At 44.6% G+C, this 26,413-nt stretch overlaps 1 protein-coding gene across 1 annotated transcript; it reads left to right on the forward strand.

Moving 5' to 3' along the window:
• The first annotated feature begins 418 nt into the window (after positions 1 to 418).
• Positions 419 to 21,849, forward strand: EIF1AX (eukaryotic translation initiation factor 1A X-linked). The gene is made up of 7 exons (XM_040423666.1): positions 419 to 640; positions 13,540 to 13,623; positions 15,593 to 15,696; positions 18,193 to 18,243; positions 19,294 to 19,375; positions 19,458 to 19,549; positions 21,093 to 21,849. Exons 1-7 carry the CDS (start codon positions 625 to 627, stop codon positions 21,096 to 21,098), a joined length of 435 nt encoding a protein of 144 aa, XP_040279600.1. The 5' UTR covers positions 419 to 624; the 3' UTR covers positions 21,099 to 21,849.
• The last annotated feature ends 4,564 nt before the right edge of the window (positions 21,850 to 26,413 follow it).

Genomic DNA, 26,413 nt, shown 5'->3' on the forward strand with positions numbered 1-26,413 from the left:
GGACAGTACATGGTGTGTTTGTCCTCATCTTTTACATTAATGAATGGGTCTGCATCTGATCCGAAAACAACGCAGACTGGATGTGGGCCGAAAATACGGTTGAGTGCATGAGGCCTGATACTGTACTATACATATGCCCCAGCATTTGCAGAAATGTGTATTCTCTTGAGACTACTGGACCCAGCATAATAAGTATTAGACATATCTCTAGCTAGAAGCCTGATTTCTTGTATTGAGACATAAGGCTGAGACCGTTCACTCCATCTACTCAAGAACACACCTCCAGGTTTGTTACACTTTCAGTTGTTATTGTGTATAAAAATAATTGTACAAATAAAGTTTTCTTTAAAAAAAAAATCACGAGCGCAAATCTTATTGGCTGGAAGCGGCGTGACGCTCATGACGTTGCTTCATCGGTGCTTCCGACGTGAGGACGCTCTTTTTTACGGCTGTGCACGCCGGCTCTTTACGCACGCGGGAGACCGAGAAGAAAGCCGTCTTTAGCCAACGTTACCGCCCGAGCACCGGAAAGCGGAGTCCTCGTCTATTATCCGTGTGCCGAACGATCATTCCAAGCCCTGAACTTTTCATCTACAGGAACACAACAAGCCGGTACACTACACCATGCCTAAAAATAAAGGTGAGGCCCAGGGAAGCGGGCTCTGAGGGACTTCTGGCTGCCCGGAGGAGGGCGGTGTTGGTGACCCGGGTAGTTCCAAGGGCAGTAGAAGTGACTGAGGGAGCAGCCTGTGTGCGCCACGTGACGTGGGGTTTTCTCTGGGCGAGAGGCCCATATGGTTTATAGACAGCTGGCACTTAAAGGGGTTGTCTGGTCAAAGAGATGTCCTTTTAGAAAGGAGTCCTGATTCTGCCAGGAAGTACAGTGTTAAATGCAATGCCTGGAGAGCTTGAGTGTGCTGAAATGGGAGCCATCCATTCCAGGGTAATGTTCACACACAGCGGCTCCGCGCTGGATTTCCCTTCTAGATTTGCAGCACAATTGAACAGATCCAACACGGTTTCAAAGCAATGGATGTCTTCTCCAGAAACCTTGTCCACAAGCTGTGCTATGGACGCTGCTGGCCGATCACTAGGATCTACCATCAATGTCAGATGTGAACAGAGAGCAGGACTTCTGCTGGGCAATGGCAGTGAATAGAGAGGTGGCCGCGGTGCTTGCTCAGGTGGGATTATAGTGATGAATGGAACTTCGAGGGCCCTGTTCTGGAGATTGGGACCCCCTCCTATCTGACACTGATGGCATTCCCTAGTGATAAACCATCAATGTCCCAGATGGGCCAACCCCTTTAAGTCTGTAGCACAACCATTTTTTTTCCTGCAGATCTCCCTTTCACAGTGAAGCCACAACAGAACCCACTGGTAATAAATTCAGATTTTGCCGCTGGAATGGAACCTGGATGATGTCTGTTTTACAGACTGCCAAATGCATGCGGTGGTGTGCACGAGGCCTTATACAGAGCGTGTATCATACGTTGTGTAGTGTTTCTCTAAGTTTATATTGACAGACCGGTCAGCTCTGGAACCCCCCCTAAACGACAGTATGTTGTGGGAGTGTGAAGATACAAACTATATAATTAGACTCGGTGTCATTAACACTATACACCGCTTACTGTAGTTTAGGGGATGGGTTCCCCTTAAGATGTGTAGATGAAAAATCAGTTAAATATGTACATAATTCTTAAAGGGGTTTTCCAACATTTCTAAAAACTTGGCACAGAGCAGGAGACTTACTGAAAGTAACCCCTTCAGCTACCGTGATGGACCCATACGTCAGTGGTTGAGGGAATGTATGGAGCGGGCTGCTGCGGTGAACCCGCTACATACGTGGCAGGTGTCGGCTGTATCATGCAGCGGGCACCTAGCCGCAATGTCGGGAAACGGCGATCCCGCCAGACCCTGTTTAACCCTTCAGATGCTGTAATCAACACAGATTGCTGTAAGGTAAGGCAGAAGGATGCGGCTCCGTCTGCCTTCCGATCGAAGCAGCCGCAGTGAAATCGCAGGACTCCTATCGGTTACCAAAAAAGAATGCCCAAAAAATTTAGATCACACAATTTGCCATTTTTTTTGTCACCTCCCCCTTTAAAAAAATTTTTTTAATAACAAATATAGTTTTTCTTGGTAGTGCGGGCACGTGTGAGCATGGGACCGGCGCAGATGCCTTCGGCTGCCAAACGCACATGTTACACGTCAGCCAATTTCAGGAGTACAAGTCTGCTGAGATACCCTTTTAGTATAAAACCTGGGGGGAAAAATTGAAAATTAACCTCATTAGGTGTCCCTGTTGAAAATTAAATCTTTCAAAAATAAAAAGTCGTACATACGACAAAAATGGTACCAATAAAAACTATAGTCCGTCCTGAGAAAATATAAGCCATCATACAGCTATGTTAACTGAAATATTTAAAAAAACTTTATGGCTGTCAGAAAAGGGTGATGCAAAGAATTTTGGTATCGCCCTATTTGGATTGAGCTGCAGAATGACATCAGGTCATTTTTAGCGCGCACGAATGTCGCAGTGTCAAACCCCCAAAAACCTTGGCAGAATTTTATTTTTTTCCAATTTAACCCCACATAGAATTATTTTCCCTTTTTTTTTGTTTTCCAGTAACAGACATGATAAAGTAAATTGCGCCCTTTAAAAATATAATAACCTCTCGTATAGCTATATTAGGGTGTTTCATTTTTCATATGACTTTGTTTACTCCCCGAGTCTCAGTGATGTAAAAGATATATATGCTAAATTTCAAGAAGATTGGATAATATTTAGGGGTTGCACACATTGATCACTTTTATTACTACTCTCACTCCTGTACCTAGGAGGTTTGGTCTAAAAATGACTTCAGTTTCAGGATCCCAGGGGCTCTGCATCAAGCAAGGCCGATGGCAAAGGCAATATATGCACTTAAAATTGTCCTTCACTAAACAGCTGAATATTCCTCAACGAGAATTGAAAGGAATGAAACTGGTTGCACATTTTGTCAGCCTCATATATGTTGGCTTTTTGCACAAGGCTATTGTCAGTCGATGGGCTCCAAAGAATGATTTTGATATGCTACAGCTTCTGAGCACTTGCCCAGATGCAGACGTAAAAAGAAAGTGCTCTCAGTTGCTAAGAGACACCTTTTGGTATCTGTAAGGCTACTTTCACACTAGCGTTCGGGGCTCCGCTTGTGAGCTCCGTTTGAAGGGACTCACAAGCGGCCCCGAACGCATCCGTATTGCCCTAATGCATTCTGAGTGGATGCGGATCCGCTGAGAATGCATCAGTCTGGCAGCGTTCAGCCTCCGCTCCGCAAGCGGACACCTGAACGCTGCTTGCAGCGTTCGGGTGTCCGCCTGGCCGTGCGGAGGCAAACGGATCCGACCAGACTTACAATGTAAGTCAATGGGGACGGATCCGTTTGAATTTGACACAGTATGGCTCAATTTTCAAACGGATCCGTCCCCCATTGACTTTCAATGTAAAGTCTGGACGGATCCGTCTGAAGCTACTTTCAGACTTAGAATTTTTTCTTCAATATAATGCAGACGGATCCATTCTGAACGGATCCAAAGTCTGCATTTATATGAGCGGATCTGTCTGGGCAGACCCCAGACGGATCCACTCTGAACGCTAGTGTGAAAGTAGCCTTAGAAACAAATGTAGGATTGGCTTTTTTGGACGAATCTTGAAATTTGGGATATATATATATAGTTTATGTCACTGAGACTCGGGGCGTAAGCAAAGTCTGCAAACATTTTACATTTTAAATTTTTTCCATTACAAAATGAAACGCCCTAAGCTATATGAACGGGAGATTAAAAAAGTTATGGCTATTGGACCGTGGGGAGGAGAAAAAAAAAAGTAAAACCAAAAATGATCTTGGTACTTAAGGGGTTAAGAAATAACACGCACGCATTATTTTTTATTTTTCGATCGGCTGAAGTAAAAATGCAGCCAATCAACAGCAAATGCCCGTTCGTTGTTGATGCGGCATCCTGTTTCATAATTTCTGGGCAGTAGACCCCATTTACACAACTGGGATCTGCTGCCTAGAATTGGTTCTGTATGGGGACGAGAGATTGCAGTAGTCCTTGTTTAGCAGACTAGATCAGGGATCAGTAGCCTTTGGCACTCCAGCTGTTTTGAAACTACAATTCCCAGCATGCTTCATTCATTTATATGGGAGGTCTGAGAAGAACAGAGCAAGTATGCATGCTGGGAGTTGTAGTTTCACTACAGCTGGAGTATTGGAGGTTGCCGACCCCAGGACTAGATGATTGCATGTAAAGCAGGCAATTATTAGGAACGGTTCTTTCGCAATTATAATTGCCTGTTCAGCGGGTTGCACAAGTGGATGCACAACCCCTTTGAGAAGTCTCAACCACTTTATAGCGCATAGGCTGCATGCCAAGAGGAGTTTGCAGAGCTGGACCTGGTGATCCACATCAGCAATATATAGAATCAATGCAGGGGAATAAAGGGGCTTGGTTCCAGCACTTCCCCATAAAAATGAGTCTTGTTTATTCAGCAATAAAATTAAATGTATATGTATAATTCAGTTAAAGGTTGTGTCATTTCAGCAAATGGCATTTATCATATAGACAAAGTTAATACAAGGCAGTTACTAATGTGTTGTGATTGTCCGGGGTGGGCAATATAATTTTAAGCATGTGCGATATATTCTATATTTCGGGGGAAGGTTAAACTTTTTATTTTTTATTTTATTTAAGAACTATTGGCCTCCTTAGGGGCTAGAACCCTTGTCCTATTTACCCTAATAGAGCTCTATTAGGGTAAATAGAACCTCACACTCTCCCTGCTGCCCTGTGCATAGTGCACACAGCAGCAGGGAGCTGACCATGGCAGCAGAGCTTCAGTAGGGTCCTGGCTGCCATGGTAACCGATCGGAGCCCCGCGATTACACTGCTGGGGCTGGAATCAGAAGCTGCCACTGCATCACCAATGATTTAATCGTGTGGAAGGGGGGGGGGGGGGGCGCAATTAATATAATACTTAGAAGAGGGGGAGTAGAAGGGAGGAACTGTGGCCATTGCACCACCAATGAATATAGTTAATATGCCTGAATACAAACGTAGCATGCATGTGCCGGCCATATCCCATACCTGTCCTCTATTACTGAGTGCCGTGATCCGCCGCAATTAACCCCTCAGGACCTGAGGGGTTAATTGCGGTGGATCACAGCATGTAGTCATAGAGACCCGATATGGCTGGCACATGCAGGCTATGTTTGTTTTCAGGCATATTAACTATATTCATTGGTGGCCACAGTCTCCTCCTCTCTGTTCTCATTGGTGGCGCAGTGGCCACAGCCCCTCCCCTCCTCCTCCTCTCTGTTCTCATTAGTGGTGCAGTGGTCAGCGGCAGCCGCACACAGTGGGGAGGGGCTCCCTCCTTCTCCACTGTGCCGGCTCAGGAGAACATGGTGCGTGCTGAGAGCGGCGCATGCCATGTTCTGCCGCAATATGGCAATTTAAACGAAATCTCTATCGTTGGCCAAATTTATATAGTTTATATCGCATATCATCTACAGGTGAAACTTGAAAAATTAGAATATCGTGCAAAGTTCATTTAATTCAGTAATGCAACCTAAAAGGTGAAACTAACATATGAGACTCATTACATGCAAAGCGAGATATTTCAAGCCTTTATTTATTATAATTTGGATGATTATGGCTTACAGCTTATGAAACCCCAAAGTCACAATTTTGAGGTACCCTTTGCTCAGGGGGTATGAATTAATTAGCTGACTAGAGTGTGACACTTTGATCCTAGAATATTCAACCATTTCACAAAATTCTAATTTTAAGCTGCATTAATGCAACTCTCTTTTTAATTTGCATTACTGAAATAAATGGACTTTTGCACGATATTCTAATTTTTCGAGTTTCACCTGTATATCGCCCACGCCTAGTCCATATTGCCTCCTTTGCTGGCTTCATTCATTTTTTTCCATCACATTATACACTGCTCATATCCAGGGGTAACGACCACCCTGTCATCCAGCAGATGTGGTCATGCTTATACATTGTAGGAAAAGGCGCCGGCTTCTATGGTGGCCAGGACAATATGAGTATGTATAGGCACGCATACGTAGGAGCTCCTGTCCCGGCCACCTCATATCTGGCGGTTGCTCACAACTGCATTTATATACATATACACTTTGTTTTCTTGTTGAATACATCATGTGCAATATTAGGCTACTTTCACACCTGCGTTAGGTGCGGATCCGTCTGGTATCTGCACAGACCGATCCGCACCTATAATGCAAACGCTTAGATCCGTTCAGAACGGATCCGTTTGCATTACCATGAACAAAAAAAAGAATAAAAAAAATTTTGTTCATGATAATGCAAACGGATCCATTTTGACTTTACATTGAAAGTCAATGGGGGACGGATCCGTTTGAAAATTGAGCCATATTGTGTCATCTTCAAACGGATCCGTCCCCATTGACTTACATTGTAAGTCAATGCTGCGTTCAGGGGTCCGCCTGCTGAGCGGAGGACAAACGGTGCCAAACTGATGCATTCTGAGCGGATCCGCATCCACTCAGAATGCATTAGGGCTGGACGGATCCGTTCGGGGCCGCTTGTGAGAGCCTTCAAACGGAACTCACAAGCGGAGCCCCGAACGCAAGTGTGAAAGTAGCCTTAAATGGTGGCGTTGGAAAATACAACTTGTCCCGCAGAAATCAAGCCCTCATATGCCTGTGAACAGACAAATAAAAAAGTTATGGCTCTGGGAAGGCAGGGAGCGCAAAACGAAAAAAACGCAAAAATTAAATTAAAATAAAAACCTCGGAGTGAAAGGGTTAATGGCACACTGACCTGGACTTGAAGTTGCTTGAGATGGGTCCCGACCAGTGATAGCAGTAGACTAGACACTCTGAGAAACCGTATCTTTCAGACCATAAGACACACCTTTTTTCCCCTAAGGGCTCATGCACACGAAAGTATTTTCTTTCCGCTTCTGTTCCTTTTTTTTTTTTTTGCGGACCGTATGTGGAACCATTCATTTTAATGGGGCTGTAGAAAATACAGAAGTTAGTGTGCATTCCGTTTGTACGCATGGGTGTAACGGAAAAAAGTAGTGCATGTCCTATTGTCCGCAAATCACGGTCCGAGGCCCCATTCAAGTCAATGGGTCCGCAAAAAATATAGAACGCACAGGGAACACATCCGTATTTTGCGGATCCATACTGTAGAAATGCTATGCCCAGCCCATATTGCTCATGTGTTTGATTAATAAGTTACTCTATACCAGGGGTCCTCAAACTACGGCCCGCGGGCCACATGCGGCCCTCCGAGGACACTGATCCGGCCCGCCGGGTGTTTTGGCCGTTTCAGCAATTTTGGCAGGGCACAGCAGGAGATGAGCGCTGCGCTTCCATTGCGCTCATCTCCATAATGATCTGCATCGCTGTCCTCAGGACAGCGATACAGATCACTGTGCTGTGGCAGGGGAGGGAGAGGCGTGTCCCTTTCCCTTCCTCTGATAGGCTGCGGGCCTTGTGCCGGCAGCCTATCAGAGGCCAGTGCAGGCGGCGCGATGACGTCATCGCGCTTGCTTGAGCAGTACAGAGCGGGACACAGGCCAGAAGAGGCCTGCATCGCATCGCAGATGGTAAGTATGAGTGTTTTTTTATTTTATTTTATTAAATTGGCCAATTTTTCTGCCACACTTATTACTGGCACATGGGGGGGGGGGGCAGCAATTGGCACCTATTACTGGCACATGGGGGGGGGGCAGCAATTGGCACCTATTACTGGCACATGGGGGGGGGCAGCAATTGGCACCTATTACTGGCACATGGGGGGGGGCAGCAATTGGCACCTATTACTGGCACATGGGGGGGGGGCAGCAATTGGCACCTATTACTGGCACATGGGGGGGGGGCAGCAATTGGCACCTATTACTGGCACATGGGGGGGGCAGCAATTGGCACCTATTACTGGCACATGGGGGGGGGCAGCAATTGGCACCTATTACTGGCACATGGGGGGGGCAGCAATTGGCACCTATTACTGGCACATGGGGGGGGGCAGCAATTGGCACTTATTACTGGCACATGGGGGGGGGCAGCAATTGGCACTTATTACTGGCAAATGGGGGGGATGGCAGCAGAGAGGAGACTGGCACATGATGGGGGGAGAATTGGCACTTATTACTGGCACGAGGGGGTGGCAGCAGAGGAGACTGGCACATGATGGGGGGGGGAATTGGCACTTATTACTGGCACATGAGGGGGTGGCAGCAGAAGAGGAGACTGGCACATGATGGGGGGGAGGAGAGTAGCACTAATTACTGGTACATGAGTGGTGGGGAGAGGCACTTTTCACTAGCACATGATTTGGGGGGGGGGCACCTCTTACTGGCACATTATTGGGGGGCACTATGGGGACATTTATTGAGGCCACAAAGAAGGGGTATTTTATATGGGGGCTCTGTGTGGCACTAATATCAGTGGTATTATCTGTTTCTGCAGTATAGTATTGGGGAGCTCTGGATCCGCCACTGGTTCTATTCGTCTTGCCGCGCAGGTGCACCTCATTCCAGACCTGTGAACCTCATGTGCAGCTGCGTCACAGGAAGTCCGAAGAAGAAAGAAGGAGACGTTCAGGGGTAGGAAAATATGTTTTTTCACTTCAGAATAAGATATGTGCAGTGTGCATAGAAATTTGTTCATAGTTAAAGGGGTTTTCCCATCTTGGACAATGGGTGCATATCCTAGCGATATGCCCCCATTGTCCAAGATGGGAAAACCCCTTTACAATGGGGGCATATCGCTAGGATATGCACCCATTGTCCTATAGGTGCGGGTCCCACCGCTGGGACCCGCACCTATATAGAGAACGGAGCCCCGAAAGTGAAGGAGGAAATGAATGGGAGCATGGGCAGTGCATGCGCGATATGCTCCCATTCACTTTCGGGGCTCCGTTCTCTATATAGGTGCGGGTCCCAGCGGTGGGACCCGCACCTAACTATATGCCCCCATTGTCCAAGATGGGAATACCCCTTTAAACTATAGTCCGGCCCTCCAACGGTCTGAGGGACAGTGAACTGGCCCCCTGTTTAAAAAGTTTGAGGACCCCTGCTCTATACGATCCGTGAAAAACTGATCAAATACGGAAACCATACGGATATGTTTTGTGCAGGAACGGAAGAGGACTTAAATCAGAGAGGGAAAAAAAAAAATCGTATACGGAACAACGGATCAGTGAAAAACGGACTGCAAAACAACTGTCGGGTGCGTGAGCCCTCAAAGTGAGGGAAATTGGCAGTGCGTCTTATAGTCCGAATGTTGACGACAGCTTCCGTTAAGCAGTGAGTGAAGTGTGGCACATCCATTCTGGTCTTCTTCCGGACATCAAGACATAGTGCATGCCTACATGCACTATGATATGACTGTGTGTGGAACGCAGGCCGGAACGTTTACCCAGAAGGATTTTGGCTTACTCATGTACATTTTGGAAAACTGCAGTCTAGCTTTGTCTGTGTCAGCAGTGGGGTCCTCCTGGGTCTCCTGCCATAGTTTTATTTCATTCAAATGTCGATGGATAGTTTGTGCTGACACTGATGCACCCTGAGCCTGCAGGACAGCTTGAATTTCTTTGGAACTTGAATGGGGCTGCTTATCCACCATCTGGACTATCCTGCGCTACAACCTTTCATCAATTTTTCTTTTCCGTCCACATCTGGGGGAGATTAGCTACAGTGCCATGAGTTGTAAACTTCTTGATAATGTGGCGCACTGTGGACAAAGGTACATCAAGATCTCTGGAGATGGACTTGTAACCTTGAGGTTAATATTTTTCCACAATTTTGGTTCTCAAGTCCTCTGATAGTTCTCTTCTCCTCTTTCCGTTCTCCATGCTTAGGGTCCATTCACACGTCCGTATGTGTTTTGCGGATCCACAAAACACGGGCAACGGCAATGTGCGATCTGCATTTTGCAGACCGCACATCGCCAGCACCATCATAGAAAATGTATTTTCTTGTCCACGATTGCGGACAAAAATAGGACATGTTCTTTTTTGCGGATGCGGACTGCACATTCCGGCCCCATTGAAAATGAATTGGTCCGCAAAATTGCGGAATGGACGCGAAACCATTTTGCGGACGTGTGGAACACCCATGGCAAAGATTGAGCTAACTAAGGTGTGATTTTTTTTAGATTGCCCACACCTGTTACTTGCCTCAGGTGAGTTTGAACATGCATCACATGAAACAAAATTGTTTACCCCCAATTTTGAGAAGGTACCAACATTTTTTCCGGCCCATTTTTTTGTTTTGTTTCGTGTGAATATCTGTCCAATTTGCCTTATTTTTTTTTTTTTGCTGTGACCACTAGCACATTATAAAACTGTGCAGTAGGCATGAATCTTTAGGTCTTCACATCAGAATGATTTTTGTTATCAAAGCGGGGATCTTGACGCAACTGACAGACGGTCAGTGAGATGCAGATGGCGTCCTTTGTGCAACTGATGCAGCAGGGCATTTAGTCAGATGTGATCACTGCCTTAGGTCAGATGTGATCACTGCCTTAGGTCAGATGTGATCACTGCCTTAGGTCAGATGTGATCACTGCCTTAGGTCAGATGTGATCACTGCCTTAGGTCAGATGTGATCACTGCCTTAGGTCAGATGTGATCACTGCCTTAGGTCAGATGTGATCACTGCCTTAGGTCAGATGTGATCACTGCCTTAGGTCAGATGTGATCACTGCCTTAGGTCAGATGTGATCACTGCCTTAGGTCAGATGTGATCACTGCCTTAGGTCAGATGTGATCACTGCCTTAGGTCAGATGTGATCACTGCCTTAGGTCAGATGTGATCACTGCCTTAGGTCAGATGTGATCACTGCCTTAGGTCAGATGTGATCACTGCCTTAGGTCAGATGTGATCACTGCCTTAGGTCAGATGTGATCACTGCCTTAGGTCAGATGTGATCACTGCCTTAGGTCAGATGTGATCACTGCCTTAGGTCAGATGTGATCACTGCCTTAGGTCAGATGTGATCACTGCCTTAGGTCAGATGTGATCACTGCCTTAGGTCAGATGTGATCACTGCCTTAGGTCAGATGTGATCACTGCCTTAGGTCAGATGTGATCACTGCCTTAGGTCAGATGTGATCACTGCCTTAGGTCAGATGTGATCACTGCCTTAGGTCAGATGTGATCACTGCCTTAGGTCAGATGTGATCACTGCCTTAGGTCAGATGTGATCACTGCCTTAGGTCAGATGTGATCACTGCCTTAGGTCAGATGTGATCACTGCCTTAGGTCAGATGTGATCACTGCCTTAGGGATCTGTACAGATTTTTAAACAGGTTTTCCCTTCAGTGGGCAGAGCGCTGCCGTAACAAGCTCTGTACAGGGCTGTAGTGCCAGTGCTACTGCAGAACCGCTAAGGCTTCACACTCACGTTTGGTGCGGATCCGTCATGGATCTGCACAGACGGATCCGCACTGATAATACAAACGTCTGCATCCGTTCAGAACGGATCAGTTTGTATTATCTTTAACATTGCCAAAACGGATCAGTCTTGAACACCATTGAAAGTCAATGGGAGGGGGGGGGGGCGGATCCGTTTTACATTGTGTCAGTGAAAACTGATCCGTCCCCATTGACTTGCATTGTGTGTCAGGACGGATCCGTTTGTCTCCGCATCGTCAGGCGGACACCAAAACGCTGCAAGCAGCGTTTTGGTGTCCGCCTCCAGAGCGGAATTGAGGCAAACTGATGCATGTGTTTTTGGACCGATTGTGAGAGCCCATGACGGATCTCACAAGCGGAAACCAAAACGCCAGTGTGAAAGTAGCCAAATTGGTGGGGGTGTGGATTGTCAGGCCCCCACTGATAAGATATTGATGGCCTATCCTGATAGGCCATCTATATAAAAGGACCGCAAAACACCTTTTAAAAGGTAAATAATGGATCAACTTTTCCTTACCAGCTAAGGCTACTTTCACACCTGCGTTTAGGTGCGGATCCGTCTGGTATCTGCACAGACTGATCCGCACCTATAAGGCAAACGCTGGTATCCGTTCAGAACGGATACGTCTGCATTACTCTGTCAAAAAAAAGTCTAAGTCAAACGGATCCGTCCTGGCTTACATTGAAAGTCAATGGGGGACGGATCTGTTTACAATTCAACCATATTGTGTCAATGTAAACTGGTCCGTCCCCATTGACTTACATTGTAAGCCAGGACGGATCTGTTTGGCTCCGCATCGCCAGGCAGACACCAAAACGCTGTCCACCTCCAGAGCGGAATGGAGACGGAGCCAAACTGATGCATTTTGAACTGATCCTTATCCATTCAGAATGCATTGGGGGCTAAACTGATCCGTTTTGGGACGCTTGTGAGAGTCTTGAAACGGATCTCGCAGGCGGACCCAGAAACGGCAGTGTGAAAGTAGCCTAAGGTGTGGAGTTTTTGTTTTTAATTTTTAAAGTGGTTGGCAAAGTTATTCTTTTATTCTTTGTAAGTTTCCATCTAAACATTAGTAATTTTCAGTTGATTTACCTTTTGTAGTGGCCCCATTCTCATATTTTACTGAGTGTCATATGACCTGTGACATCAGCTTCTTTACCTGCTCTGATGACGTTCCGTGCAGCGGCCTAGGGCTGCAGGAGGGAACAGTCCTGCCCTGTACATTGAACGCCACCGAAGCCTGATCTGTGGGCTGTGCTTGCTGGAGGGACAAGCCACGCCCCCTCTGCATGGGTCATCACTACTGGTGTCTGCAGGCTTAGCTGTCTTGTCTGCAGGCACACACATGCTGGATCCATCCTTAGCTGAGAGCTGTTAGACATGTCCAGTTCAAGGCACTGAGGTCTGAAAAGCAGATGGATCTTGGTGCAAATTCATGCCCCCTGCACGTTACTGGAGGCAGAATGGCTTAGCATAAGCTTTTATAACCCAATGAGCAGAAGAGGAATTCCAGTCGCAGTGAAAACTGACAGGTGGGGAATGGTTTACTGGACTGGAACAGGTGAAATACTCTGCCTGTATAAATGGAAGAAGCAGCAAGATGTAAATGTCCAGGAGAGCAACCAGAAGTGTCTGTGTGAGGTCAGTGACTACAGGAAAGAGCAGGAGAAGAGCCATCTGTGTCAGCTACGAGAACAAAGGTGGGGGCAGTCTTAGCTGAATACCCCAAAATATTCATAAGAATGTCAGTTGTTACACGCCCCACAGCTCTGCACCTGCATGTAAACAATAGGGCAAGAGCAGTAATAGGTATATGTGTAAGTTTCATTTTTCTTTTGCTATACCTCACTTATCTGATGTCTATATTCATAACCATAAGGTTTGAAATAATTTTTTCCCCCCCTGTAACTTGGAGAAAAACCTTGTTATCTCAACTATTTCATCTGCGTGACTGTTTTGTCCAGATCTTGCGTTGTGTGGTCAATTCTGTGCACAAGTTTGTAATTTTAGACCATCTACATACCTGCAAGAACTGACATTGCCTAAACATTTTTTATTTTTTTTTTCCTTTTAGGTAAGGGAGGTAAAAATAGAAGACGTGGTAAGAATGAAAATGAGTCTGAAAAGCGAGAGCTGGTATTCAAAGAGGATGGGCAAGGTGAGATCTGCTTGGGTATCCCTTCATAGGTGTATTATCACATTGTTACAGAAATTTCTATGACTGCCGGGTTCATCTGCACATGCTGCATGCAGACAGTCCCATTCAGACATAGGGATATTCAATTGCAGAAATTTCTGCATGTTTTCTAAATGTAACTTTCTGTAGAGGATATGAATAGCTTTTGTGGGCTGGTGTAAGGGAACTTTCACACTAGCGTTTTTGTTTTCCGGTATGGAGTTCCGTCACAGGGGCTCAATACCGGGAAAAAAACGGATCAGTTTTATCCTAATGCATTCTGAATGGAGAGCATTCCGTTCAGGATGCATCAGTTCAGTCCCTCTTATGTTTTTTGGACGGAGAAAATACCGCAGCATGCTGCAGTTTTCTCTCCGGCCAAAAATACTGAACACTTGCCGGAATGCCGTATTCGGCATTCATTTACATTGAAGTGTATTAGTGCCAGATCCAGCATTAAGTGTTCCGGCAAAACGGATCTGGCTTACCGATCTGCGTATGCGCAGACTTTTTAAAAATGCAAGAAAAATATATAATACCAGAGAGACTGATTCGGTATTTCAATGCATTTGTCAGACTGATCTGCATCCGGATCCGTCTGACAAATGCTATCAGTTTGCGTCCGGATTGCAGGAACTGCCTGCCGGAATCCTCTGCCGCAAGTGTGAAAGTACTAGGGATCGACCGATTATCGGTTTTGCCGATATTCTGTATTTTGACCGTTATCGGCATCTATTTTGCCGATATTCCGATAACGTATTGGGAACACGGATCGCGCTGCTGTCTGCGCTCTCCGTGTTCCCTCAGCAGCACAGGGGAGAAGGAAGCAGTGTCTCCCTCCTCCTGTGCTGCTGCCGCCAATGAGAGGAAGGAGGACAAGAGAAGGGGAGGGGTTATGGCCACTGTGCCACCAATGAAGAGAAATCTCTTTCATTCATATACAGGAGGTGGGAGCTGGCTGCAGAATCACATAGCCTGCTCCCGACCTCTATGAGCAATAGCTGCGATCTGCGGTAGTTAACCCCTCAGGTGCCGCGGATCGCAGCTACCGCTCATAGAGGTCGGGAGCCGGCTATGCGATTCTGCAGCCAGCTCCCGCCTCCTGTATACGAATGAATGAGAGATTTCTCTTCATTGGTGGCGCAGTGCACCCACCCAAGCCCCCCAGTATTAATCATTGGTGGCGCAGTGCGCCCCCACCCCAGTATTAAAAACATTGGTGGCAGTGGCCACAGGATCCCCTCTCCCCTGCTCCTCCGATCAGAGCCCCAGCAGTGTAATCCTGGGGCTCTGATCGGTTACCATGGCAGCCAGGACGCTATTGAAGCCCTGGCTGCCATGGTAAGCTCCATGCTGCTGTGTGCACAAAGCACAGAGCAACAGGGACTGTGTGAAGTCCTATTCACCCTGATGGAGATCTATCAGGGTGAATAGGAAAAGGGTTCTAGTCCCTAAGGGGGCTAAAAGTTAGTAAAAAAACAAACAAAAAAAACACAAATATTAAGTATAGATCAAAAAGAAAGATTTACAAAAAAAAACTACACGTTAACAATAAACATATATTAATTTTCAGCAGATTTGTGTAGGAAATTTTTATTTTTTTCAAAAATGAAAATTCCCAGAATATCGGTATAAATTATTGGTATCGGGCTCGGCCCTAAAAAATCTATCGGTTGATCCCTAGAAAGTACCCTAAAATACAATGTTATCGTAAAGTTTATTCATGTAGAAAAAGGTTTGTCTGCAAATGATTGAGAATGTTTTACGATCTGTCTACAGTAGTTTCTAGTCCATTTTCTTAATGTCAAGGTCCAATTACATAATGTCTCTGGATTTCTTCAGACAAACTTTTGATCACTTTCCTTAATGCAGGGTTACTTTTGGGTCTCACTTTGATGCTTGTATCCCATTTTGCTCATTAAGCATGTATTATCTGTGCTTGTTCCCACAGAGTATGCGCAGGTGATAAAGATGTTGGGCAATGGCAGACTGGAAGCTATGTGCTTTGATGGTGTTAAGAGGTTATGTCACATTAGAGGAAAACTGCGAAAAAAGGTAGGCCTTACTCTGCAAAATGATTTCATTACCATAAGGATACATCCACAGGACGTATAGGCTGCAGATTTGCCACCAAGTGGCAAATCCCGAGAATTTTACAGTCCCAGATTATTGAATGAGCTTTTGAAGGAATATCACACATACCTCAGTAGTAATCCGATTGACATATTAGATGCTTCATGGTCTCCTGATTTCCCATCCACATTCGTGCCTGCATCGCAGGGAAATCTAAATCTAAATTCAAGGCCGACTGTCGTTTGAAAAACTAGCGTAAATTAGCATACGGGATCACCGACTGCAGACTTGTCTGCCGAAAATGTAATCTGCCGTGCTGGAAAATTTAGGCCATTTATCGGCCGAAACTGCATGTTGATGGCATAAGTCGATAACTTGCCATTGCGATCAAGCACCAGTGAGACTGTTTTTATTAATAACTGACTGCTTGGTTTGTGGGATGGTTCATAGCAACGATCCTATGGAAGACTGATCGGGCTCAATGCGGCCAATTATCTCAAATGTATGGCCAGCTTTAGAGTTTGTGACATGCAAATTACATGTTTGGTGATGTCTCACAGCTGCCAGCACCCTTCATCCCCTTCCTCAGCCTTTGAGAGACAGGTCCAGGCAGTATCAGTAGCTTGACCCCCCCCCCCCCCCCCCCTCCCTTTTTTTATTTTCAGGCAGTATCTTGCCTGGCCTTGTGTTCTTTCTCATGTACAGTCACTACGGCAGTCATCTCTCAATGATCATGCCTTTGTTGCTCTGAACCACTAATATGCATATCACAGAATCAAAGTCTTTATTTTTTTTCAATACAGGCACCAACCTTGGATTGGGAAAAAATATTTAAATTGGGAGACCATGATGCATTTATCACTTCACTTGGAGGAGGTTTGTGGTGACAGATTCCTTTTTAAGGGAACCTGTCACCATGAAAATGCAATGTTTTCTGCCAGCAGCATTTTATAGCGTATTAGAAGCTGAGCAGATTAGTATGTTTTATGGGAAAAGATTCAGTATAACCTGTATTTAATTCATTTAAATTCCTTATCATTCTGAACTTTGAAGTCAAGGAAACATCCTATCAGTGATAGACAGCTATCTCTGTATACACAGTCTTGGGGTCAATTCACACGTCTGCAATTCTGTTTCGCATTTTGTGTAACGAAATTGCGGACCCATTTCATTTTCATGGGGCAGCCCAGATCCGGAAATGCAGACTCGCACTTCCGGGTCCGCATTTCCGTTTCCGAAAAAAATAGAATATGTCCTATTCTTGTCTGCAATTGCGGACAAGATTAGGCATATTCTATTATAGTGCCGGCAATGTGCGGTCCGCAAAATGTGGAACGCACATTGCCGGTGTCTGTGTTTTGTGGATCCGCAAAACACACACGGATGTGTGAATGGACCCTTAGAGGGCAGGCTGTCAGTCACTGATAGTACCACTTCCTTTACTTCAAAGCCCAGAATGAGCAGGGTTTTAAATGAATGAAATAAGTTTTACTGAATCTTTTTTTCAAAAAATTATACATCAATCTGCTCTGCTCCCCCTGTTATATAATCTGCAGAAAATCAGACACCAATTTCAGTGAAAGGTTCAGTTAAAGAAATCTCATACACATGCTGACACGCTGCACAATTCCACAGTTGTGTTCACTCTGTAGTCCAAAGGATAAAATGCAGCAAATGTGCACCCTGCTTGACAGGATCCTAACGCAATGTTCACATAGCGGATTTTAACATTGTCAAAATCTGCTGCGTATTCTGCGGAAGAACCTGCTGCAGTTTGAGGACTCGGGTTTAATCCCATTGAATGGTGCTAAACCTTTATCAGACTTCTGCCATGGTGTCTGGCAATAAATCTCCACCATGTGAACATGGCCTAAGGGCATATGCATGGTGCAGATTGTATGCAGCAAATCTGCATGACAACTGATTGAGAGGCACAATAAAAAGAAATGCACATAAATCTGTGCTATTTATCATGCCTTTTGTGCAGTTTTTAGTCCTGCTCTGCTGTGGAAATGCATTAGAACCCAAATTATTTGTTTTCTGTGTATTCTAACGGCCTGTTGAAGTCTGTGGAGAAAACCAGCACTAAACCAGCTGCAGAGCTGCACAAGCGATGTGCTGCAGATTTTATAAGCTGCGCTGTGAACAGGAGATATAGAAAGTCTGGTTTACTGTGCTGGTACTGTACGGCACTTTGTATGTTCCCTGCTGAAAAAACAAGCGTAATGTGCATCGGTTGCCGTACCCTTAAGGCGATTTCACACACGGCGAAAGAATCCTAATCGGTCACAACTTCAATTATGTAGGTGAGGGCACATATCGAGTTAAATCTGAGCCAAATGTTTTTTAGGTCTTAGAGAATGCATGTAACTGATCTATACGTTTTCAAAGCGGTGTCAGCTTATGAAACGGCACTCCTTTAATATTCTGTTACAATTACTTTTCATGTGAATTTTTTTTCCCCCCCCCCTCCATTAGGTGTGGATAAACACGTCAGACATTATATTGGTCGGCTTACGAGACTATCAAGTACGTATTTTATTTCCTCTCATTTTGGAATACAAAAAACTGCTCCCTTTGAGCCCAGATCAGCCAATTCAACCCCGTTTAATGTTGCATGTTCCCTTAAACATATAGCTGATTTATCCTGCATGGTGAACGGCGTAAAGGGGGGTGGGGGGAGAATTCACAAACCCACAATTGCTGTTTTGCCACCTTATGTCCCCGAAGAATGGAGTAATAGTGATCAAAAAGTCGTGTTTCTAAAAAATTTACTGATTAACTATAGCTCAGTCTGCAAAAAAAGTCATCATAAGCTCCATTGACAGAAAAGTAAGTTATAGGTGTCCGAATATGGTAACGCAATGCAATTTTTTTTATGCAGAGAGTGAGCCACCCACAGAACATGGCAGTTCAGGTTTTTTTTTTTTTTTTTTTTTTACAGTTTTGTAATAATTGTATGGAGCATTTAATATTGTCAGTAAAGTGCAACTCATCCCACAGAAAAACAAGCCCTCATACAGCTATGGTCAGCACAAAAATAAAAAGGTTTTGGCTCTTGGAAGACAGGAAAGGTGAAAGTGAAAATCTGCTTTGGTAGGAAGGGGTTAAATGATGCTTTAGCATCTTCATATTAGATTATAATAATGTTCAGTAGTAAGTATTAAAGTGGTAATCCAGTTGGTACAAGTTATCCCCGATACACAGGATGGTGGGGGTCCTATCACAGGGACTCCCACCAATCATGAGAACGGGAGCCCCGTAGCCCCTGCTGGAGCGGCCGGTTGCACATGCGTGAGCCCTTCCTTTCATTTCTATGGGAGTTCTGGAGATGACTGAGTACAGCACTCGCTATCTCTGGAACTCCAATAGAAATTAATGGAGCGGCTGCGCACATGTGCGACTGGCAGTTCGTCATTGCAGGGGGGGGGGGGGGGGGTTGTTCAGGGCCCCTGTTCTCGTAATCTGTGGGGCTCTCAGTGGTAGGACCCCCACCAATCGGATAGTTATCCCCTATCCTGTGGATGGGGTAAACATTTACCTACCAGAATACCACTTTAAGCAGTTTTCTTTCTCCAGGACAACAAAGCAGATGTTATCCTAAAGTATAATGCAGATGAAGCCAGAAGTCTGAAGGCGTACGGTGAACTTCCAGAGCATGGTAAAGAGCTGCAACATGTCTCATGCAGTCCTCTTAGATATTGGAATGCAATTCTAAGTTATTTTTTATTTTATTTTTTTAGCTAAAATTAATGAAACCGACACATTTGGCCCTGGTGATGACGATGAAATCCAATTTGATGACATTGGAGATGATGATGAAGATATTGATGATGTAAGTGTCTCATTGTATTCTAATGGTTGTGGAATTTCAGGTGTGGTGATTTGGGTTAAGTGAAAAATTGCTCAATTGTGATCACTGCTTAGTGACTTGCCTCTCTAAACGTTTGGCAGACTAAAACTAGGCTTCCCTCTTCTCTAGCTGTGCTGAACTGCTTTATGTCCGGCCCTCAAGTTGGGCCATGCATGGTGGAAGGGGTTTGCAGGGTCAGAGGGTTATGTTGATGGCTCTCTCCCATCTATTGCTTGGATATACCGTCTCTTCAGTGTTGGTGGGGGTCTGACCTCTAGAACCCTCACTGATCCTGAGAATGAAGGGATCACAATATTTCATTTTTAGGATTGGTGGTGGTCCTAGAGGTCAGACCCACATTGATCATAAAGTGATGGCGTATCCCAGCAAGAGGTGAAAAGAATAACCCTTTTAAAGGGTGTCTGTCACTGGGGAATTCACTGATAAACCAAGCACTATGACGTACGCCTAACTCAGCTGAATGTAATGATACCTTACTTTCGGTGTTCTGTGGTTCATTCTGGAGAACAATTACTTTTTACTCCATATGTAAATGAGCAGACAAGTGCACCGAGGGTGGGCACAAGCTGTTCTGTGCACTCTTATTTCTCCAGGCAGGACGGCTATGGCAGAACATGGCCCTTAAGTAGAGGGAGAGGCGAGCAAGGTTTCACAGAGTGGCTCGGGCTTCTCTTTGGTGCACCTAATTGCTCATTTACATATGGATTAAAATGACGTTTTTCTTCATTATTTAAGCAATGGATCGCTAAGTGACAGGTAGTATTACACGCAGCTGTGCCAGCACTGCAAGGAATTATGCCTGGTTTAGGAGCATTTTGTGCTGAGACTCCCTTTAAGATCACAATATTGAAAGCGCTCTATTGCGATTACAAACATGAAACATCCGGCTATCTTTATCACTAGGATAATCCGCTTATTTTTTTCTGCTGTTTTTAAAGGGGTTGTCTGTGTTTTTTATATTAATGACCTATCCTCAGGATAGGCCATCAATATTGCATATATTAAAACAGCAATGGGGGCACATATGAACATGGGTCCAACACAGATGCCTTCAGCTGCCAAGCGCACGTGTAACAGGTCAGCCAGTTTCATAGGCGCAAATCTGCTGTGACAGATGTGCTTTAATGAGCATTTTATAATATCAATGTAAAGCAACCTACATCACATGGCTACCTACTGGCATTGCCCAGAGCAGAGACAGAATCCTTTTGTTTGGTAGTATCGCTAGCGTCCATACTGCCAAACAACTCATCTATTGGCTCCATGGCAGTAGTATACATCATGATTATTATATTCTCCGATCATAGGTTATTTCCAGTAATCTATAGGTAGGGGGGTGGGTACATGCAGTTACATAGTTGAGCACCGGGGTTCACTTCATGCCGTTAAAAGAATGGAATTGCCCCTTTGGGACTTGGTCGTAGCTTTAGGCATTTTAGAAATTCCATGTTATTTATTCTGAATGAAATAATTGAAGTAATGTCATTTTGTGCTTGATTTTCAGATCTGATCAGATAGGACGTCTTTTCCATTCCACTTGCTGCGGATTGTTCTAGTTTTGATGTTTTCGATTTGAGTGAAGTCCTCCCATTGAGACGACGCTCTCCCTTGGCTCCAATAAAGTTTTTCTGTTTTAAAGTATTTATATTCTTTCAGTAGATGTCGACATTACTGGATGTTCTGGAGCACCCGAACAGAAAAATATCCTTTGTCCATAAAGATGGTAATTTACACCTTTTTGAGTTGTGTTTATCATTTTTAAGGTTTTTTTTTTTTGTATTTTTATTTTTTTCCTTGTAATTTATCATGGTTACTTGTTTGAGCCAAATCCACACTTTAGAGTTGGTTCAGATGGGATGCTCAATCTCTCCACTGGACGCCTTCATGTATTATTTTGGCTGTGGTGTTGCAGACAGCAATCCAGGTGGTGAGCGACGCTTCTCATGTTTTTACCATGAGTTTTATACACCCTTCATCAGTTTCAATGCTTTTCTTTGCAATTGTTTTAAACTGTTGTGCGGAATGAATAAATGCCACTGTACAGTAACTTCATTGGTGAAATGCTCGAAGAGCCCTACCTACAGAATTACCCTCTGCATTTAGCCATACTTTTTTTCCACAAAAAGCGAATTATTTTATTTTTTATTTTTCCCGCAAATAAATGCCTAACCATATGTTGCTTTTGGGTTTTTAAGAGCTATATAAATATTTTTTACTATACAAAGTGCTTTTACCATGCATTTGACTTGCACACCAAAAGAAAAAAAAAGTACATCATCATCTTATTAGTCTGTTGCACTGATGGTTTTCCCAATGTTATCTTTAAAGGGAGTCTGTCACCACATTTGAGCCTATTAGACAGATCCAATAGCGTTATATGTGCCACCCAGAAGTTTAAAACGGTACCTTTGTTGCATATACCGCAGTCTTGTTTCAGCCAAAAATGAACTTTGTAGGTTCTGTAAATGCGCCCTCTCAAGTGCCCAGGGCGGCGTCTCAATCTTCCGAGCCCAAGACCGGACCCTCCCCAACGGCTCATAACCTTGCCCTCCGTGTGCCTCTGCCCGCCCGTTTACGCTCCTCTCTCCTTTTCCACTGCGCCGAGGGAGAGAGGAGGAGCGTAAACGGGCGGGCAGAGGCACACGGAGGGCAAGGTTATGAGCCTTTGGGGAGGGTCCGGTCTTGGGCTTGGAAGATTGAGACGCCGCCCTGGGCACTTGAGAGGGCGCATTTACAGAACCTACAAAGTTCATTTTTGGCTGAAACAAGACTGCGGTATATGCAACAAAGGTACCGGTTTAAACTTCTGGGTGGCACATATAACGCTATTGGATCTGTCTAATAGGCTCAAATGTGGTGACAGACTCCCTTTAAATAAGGCTTATGATAGATTATATTGGAAGAAGTATGAACGGATTTCATCTTGGTCAGGTTTCTGGATTTTCTAGCACAATAACATACAAATGGCCGTGTTTGGCTCGGTATGTATTGTCACTGGATTTAATGGCGCCTACATATGTAATACCGACTAGTAAGAATGTGATACTAACGTGTCTAGTATCTCATTTTTCCTATGCTTCCTTTGGTGTGCAGGCTCCTCTTGGCCTGCATTACATTGTATAGTATGTGAATGGAATTGTGTACAGATTGATATGTTAGACTTGAAAGGGCCTATGTTTCCTAACTTCGCTAAATTTACCCAAACTATTATGGAAAGATGCCATGCAACTTATGAATGGGAAATAAAACATCCGAAAACAATAAAGATTTATGACAATATTTGGAGTAGATGTGAGTAATTTTACATTCATGTGTTTTTTTATTTTTTTAGTTCATATAAATCCTTTCATACAAATACTTGTGGATTAAAGGAATTATGCAGTGGCTTAATATCTACGATCTATCCTCGGAGGTCATCAATATCTGATGGCAGGGTTCCTCTCCGATAAGTTGTGTGAAGAGGTTGTGGCACATGCTGCTTCCTCTTCCTGCACGTCCTCTCCTTTGCAGTGGCCATGCGGAGGATAGGTTAAAGAAAATTATACCATAGACAACTCCTTTAACCCCTTCAACCTCCCTAACATACCGCTATGTCATGGTGGTAGAGGTATTGAATGGAGCAGGCTGCAGTGAGCCCACTCCATACGTGGCGGGTGCCGAATGTGTCATACAGCAGGCACCCGGCCCCAATGACTAGGAACGGCGATCCCGCCAAACCCCGTCGTTTAACCCCCTCAGGTGGATCAACACTGATCACGACTCCTGTGAGGCAAGGCAGAGGGATGCCGCTCTCTCCGCCTTCCGATCGAAGTCCCCGTAGTGAAATTGCAGGACTCCAATGGGTTACCATGGCAGCCTGGACGCTTGTGAAGTCTTCCAGGCCTGCAATGGTAAGCTCCCCGCTGCTGTGTGCACAAAGCACAGCAGAGACAGTGTAAAATCCTATTCACCCTAATAGATCTTAGGGTGAATATGACAAGGGATAAAAAGATCCCAGGTTCTATACTCCTAAGGTCTCTTTCACACGAGAGTGTCCGGATGCGTTGCGGCAAACCCGCGCGAGTAGGTACGCAGTTGCAGTCAGTTTTGACTGCGATTGCGTTCCGTTCAGTTTTTATTGTGCTGGTGCAATGCGTTTTGCACGCGTGTGATAAACTGAATGTGGTACCCAGACCCGAACTTCTTCACAGAAGTTCAAGGTTGTGTAGATTGTATTTTCTCTTATAACATGGTTATAAGGAAAAATGGCATTCTGAATACAGAATGCATAGTGCAATAGGGCTGGAGGGGTTAAAAAATAAATAAATAATAATTTAACTCTCCTTAATCTACTTGTTCGCGCAGCCGGCTTCTCTTCTGTCTTTTTTTTTTTTTTCTGTGAGGAATAGGACCTTTGACGTCACTACTCTCATCACATGGTCAGTCACATGATCCATCGCCATGGTAAAAGACCATGTGATGAGCGCAGTGACATCATCAAAGGTCCTATTCCTCAAAGAACAAGACAGAAGAGATGCCGCAAACAAGTGGCTTAAGGTGAGTAATATATATTTTTTTTAACCCCTCCAGCCCTATTGTACTATGCATTCTGTATTCAGAATGCTATTATTTCCCCTTATAACCATGTTATAAGGGAAAATAATAAAGATCGGGTCCCCATCCCGATCGTCTCCTAGCAACCGTGCGTGAAAATCGCACCGCATACACACTTGCTTGCGATTTTCACGCAGCCCCATTCACTTCTATGGGGCCTGCGTTGCGTGAAAAACGCACAAAATAGCACATGCTGCGATTTTCACGCAACGCACAAGTGATGCGTGAAAATCACCGCTCATGTGCACAGCCCCATATAAATGAATGGGTCTGGATTCAGTGCGGGTGCAATGCGTTCAACTCACGCATTGCACCCATGCGGAAAACTCACCCATGTGAAAGAGGCCTAAGGGGGGATAATAGTTATTTAATAACTTAAAAAGATGTTTAAATGCCTCCCCTTTCCCTATTTTACATATAAAAAAATATATTAACAAAAATAAAAATAAACATGAGTTATGGCTGTCAGAAAATGGCAATGCAAAGTAAATTTAGACTTTTTTTTTTTTTTAGAGGTTTTTTTTTTTTTTTCAAGTACTAAATCAAAAAATACCTCTACAAGTTTGGTATCGCTGTATTTGAGCCGCAGAATAAGAACATCGTGTCATTTTTTGCACACAGTGAACGCCGTGATGTCAAAAACCTTGGCAGAATTTTTTTTTTCTTCCACAAAGAATTTATTTTCCTGTTTTTTTTCCAATAACAGACCAGGTAAATTAAATGGTGCCCTTTTAAAAAACAAACAAAAAAACCAAACATAACTTATCCCACAAAAAAGCCCTCATATGGCTGTATAAACAGAAAATGAAAGTTACTGGAACGTTGAGGCCTGGTACTTAAGGGGTTAAAGATCAGTCCCAGACTGCATTGTTTTTCCGAGCCCTCACAAATAGTTAATTACCAGGGAAGCAGCAGCTGCTAGCAATGCATTATACAGTATTGCGACCTATTTGAATGAATCAAGTAGGGATGGGCGATATGGCCTAAAATCTATCTGATATAATTTTGAAGCATTTGCAATGTAACGATATATTGTGATATAATTTCTTCTGTATGTATACAAATTACATGCCCATCATCATCGATGTCCCCCAGCCAGCGCCATCAGCCTAGGGCTGTGGAGTCGGTAGATAAATGCTCAGACTCTGACTCCTAAGTTTTTGATACTTCCGACGACTCTGTATTTAATATGCAAATGTATTTTATACATTCCTGGAAGGAAAGAAAGGCAACATACATGTCATTACCACAGAACTACTGGCTAGGAAGCCAACAGTCTACTGTATTGAACAGTTTAAGCAAAACTGTGGCTGGATAGTAGCAGCAGGCATAAACATCAGATGTTGCCTTCTCCTTCGTGTGCTGATCTGCTGAAGATGGGGAAGGGGCATTTATTTTAAAACTTGATTTCCCTAGTAGAATCCCATAGTCATGTTTAAAGTATAAGGCTCCATTCAAACGTTCGTAACGTGTTTTGCGGATCCGCAAAACACTGACAGCGGCAATGTGCGTTTTGCGGACCGCACATTGCCAGCACTAATAGAATATGCCTATTCTTGTCTGCAATTGCGGACAAGAATAGGACATGTTCTATTTGTTTTCGGGAACGGAATTGCGGACCCAGGTCCGCAATTCCGTATCCGGGCAGCGAATCGTGCTGCCCCATAGAAATGAATGGGTCCGCAATTCCATTCCGCAAAATGCGGAACAAAATTGCAGACGTGCGAATGGGGCCTAAGCTAACAATCTGAATTTACACGTTTTTATAGCCTTAGGCCTCATGCACACGGCCGAGAGCGGTCCGTGGTAACCCGGCCGGGATTCCTTCGGACAGCAGGAGCGCACGGCGTCATTGGTTGCTATGACTCCGTGCGCCTCATGGCGCTGCTGCTGTACAGTGATACACTTGTATAGATCATACCAGTGTATCACTGTACAGCAGCGGCGCCATAGCAACCAATGACGCCGTGCGCTCCTGCTGTCCGAAGGAATCCCGGCCGGGTTACCACGGACCGCTCTCGGCCGCGGAACACGGCCGTGTGCATGAGGCCTTAGCTGAATGACAGCAGTTTTTCAAATGGTTTACAGCTTCTGTCTTGAACTATTGACTATCCATTCCCTTCACTTATACAAGTGTCTCTAGTCCTGCAAAAAACATATTTACTTAATCAGTTATCAGTGAAAGGCTAGGTTAACCATGGGCGTTGCGTTCCCTGTAACAGCGGAACACAA

The sequence above is a fragment of the Bufo bufo genome, chromosome 3 (assembly GCF_905171765.1).
Source record: "Bufo bufo chromosome 3, aBufBuf1.1, whole genome shotgun sequence".
Taxonomy (NCBI): Eukaryota; Metazoa; Chordata; class Amphibia; order Anura; family Bufonidae; genus Bufo; species Bufo bufo.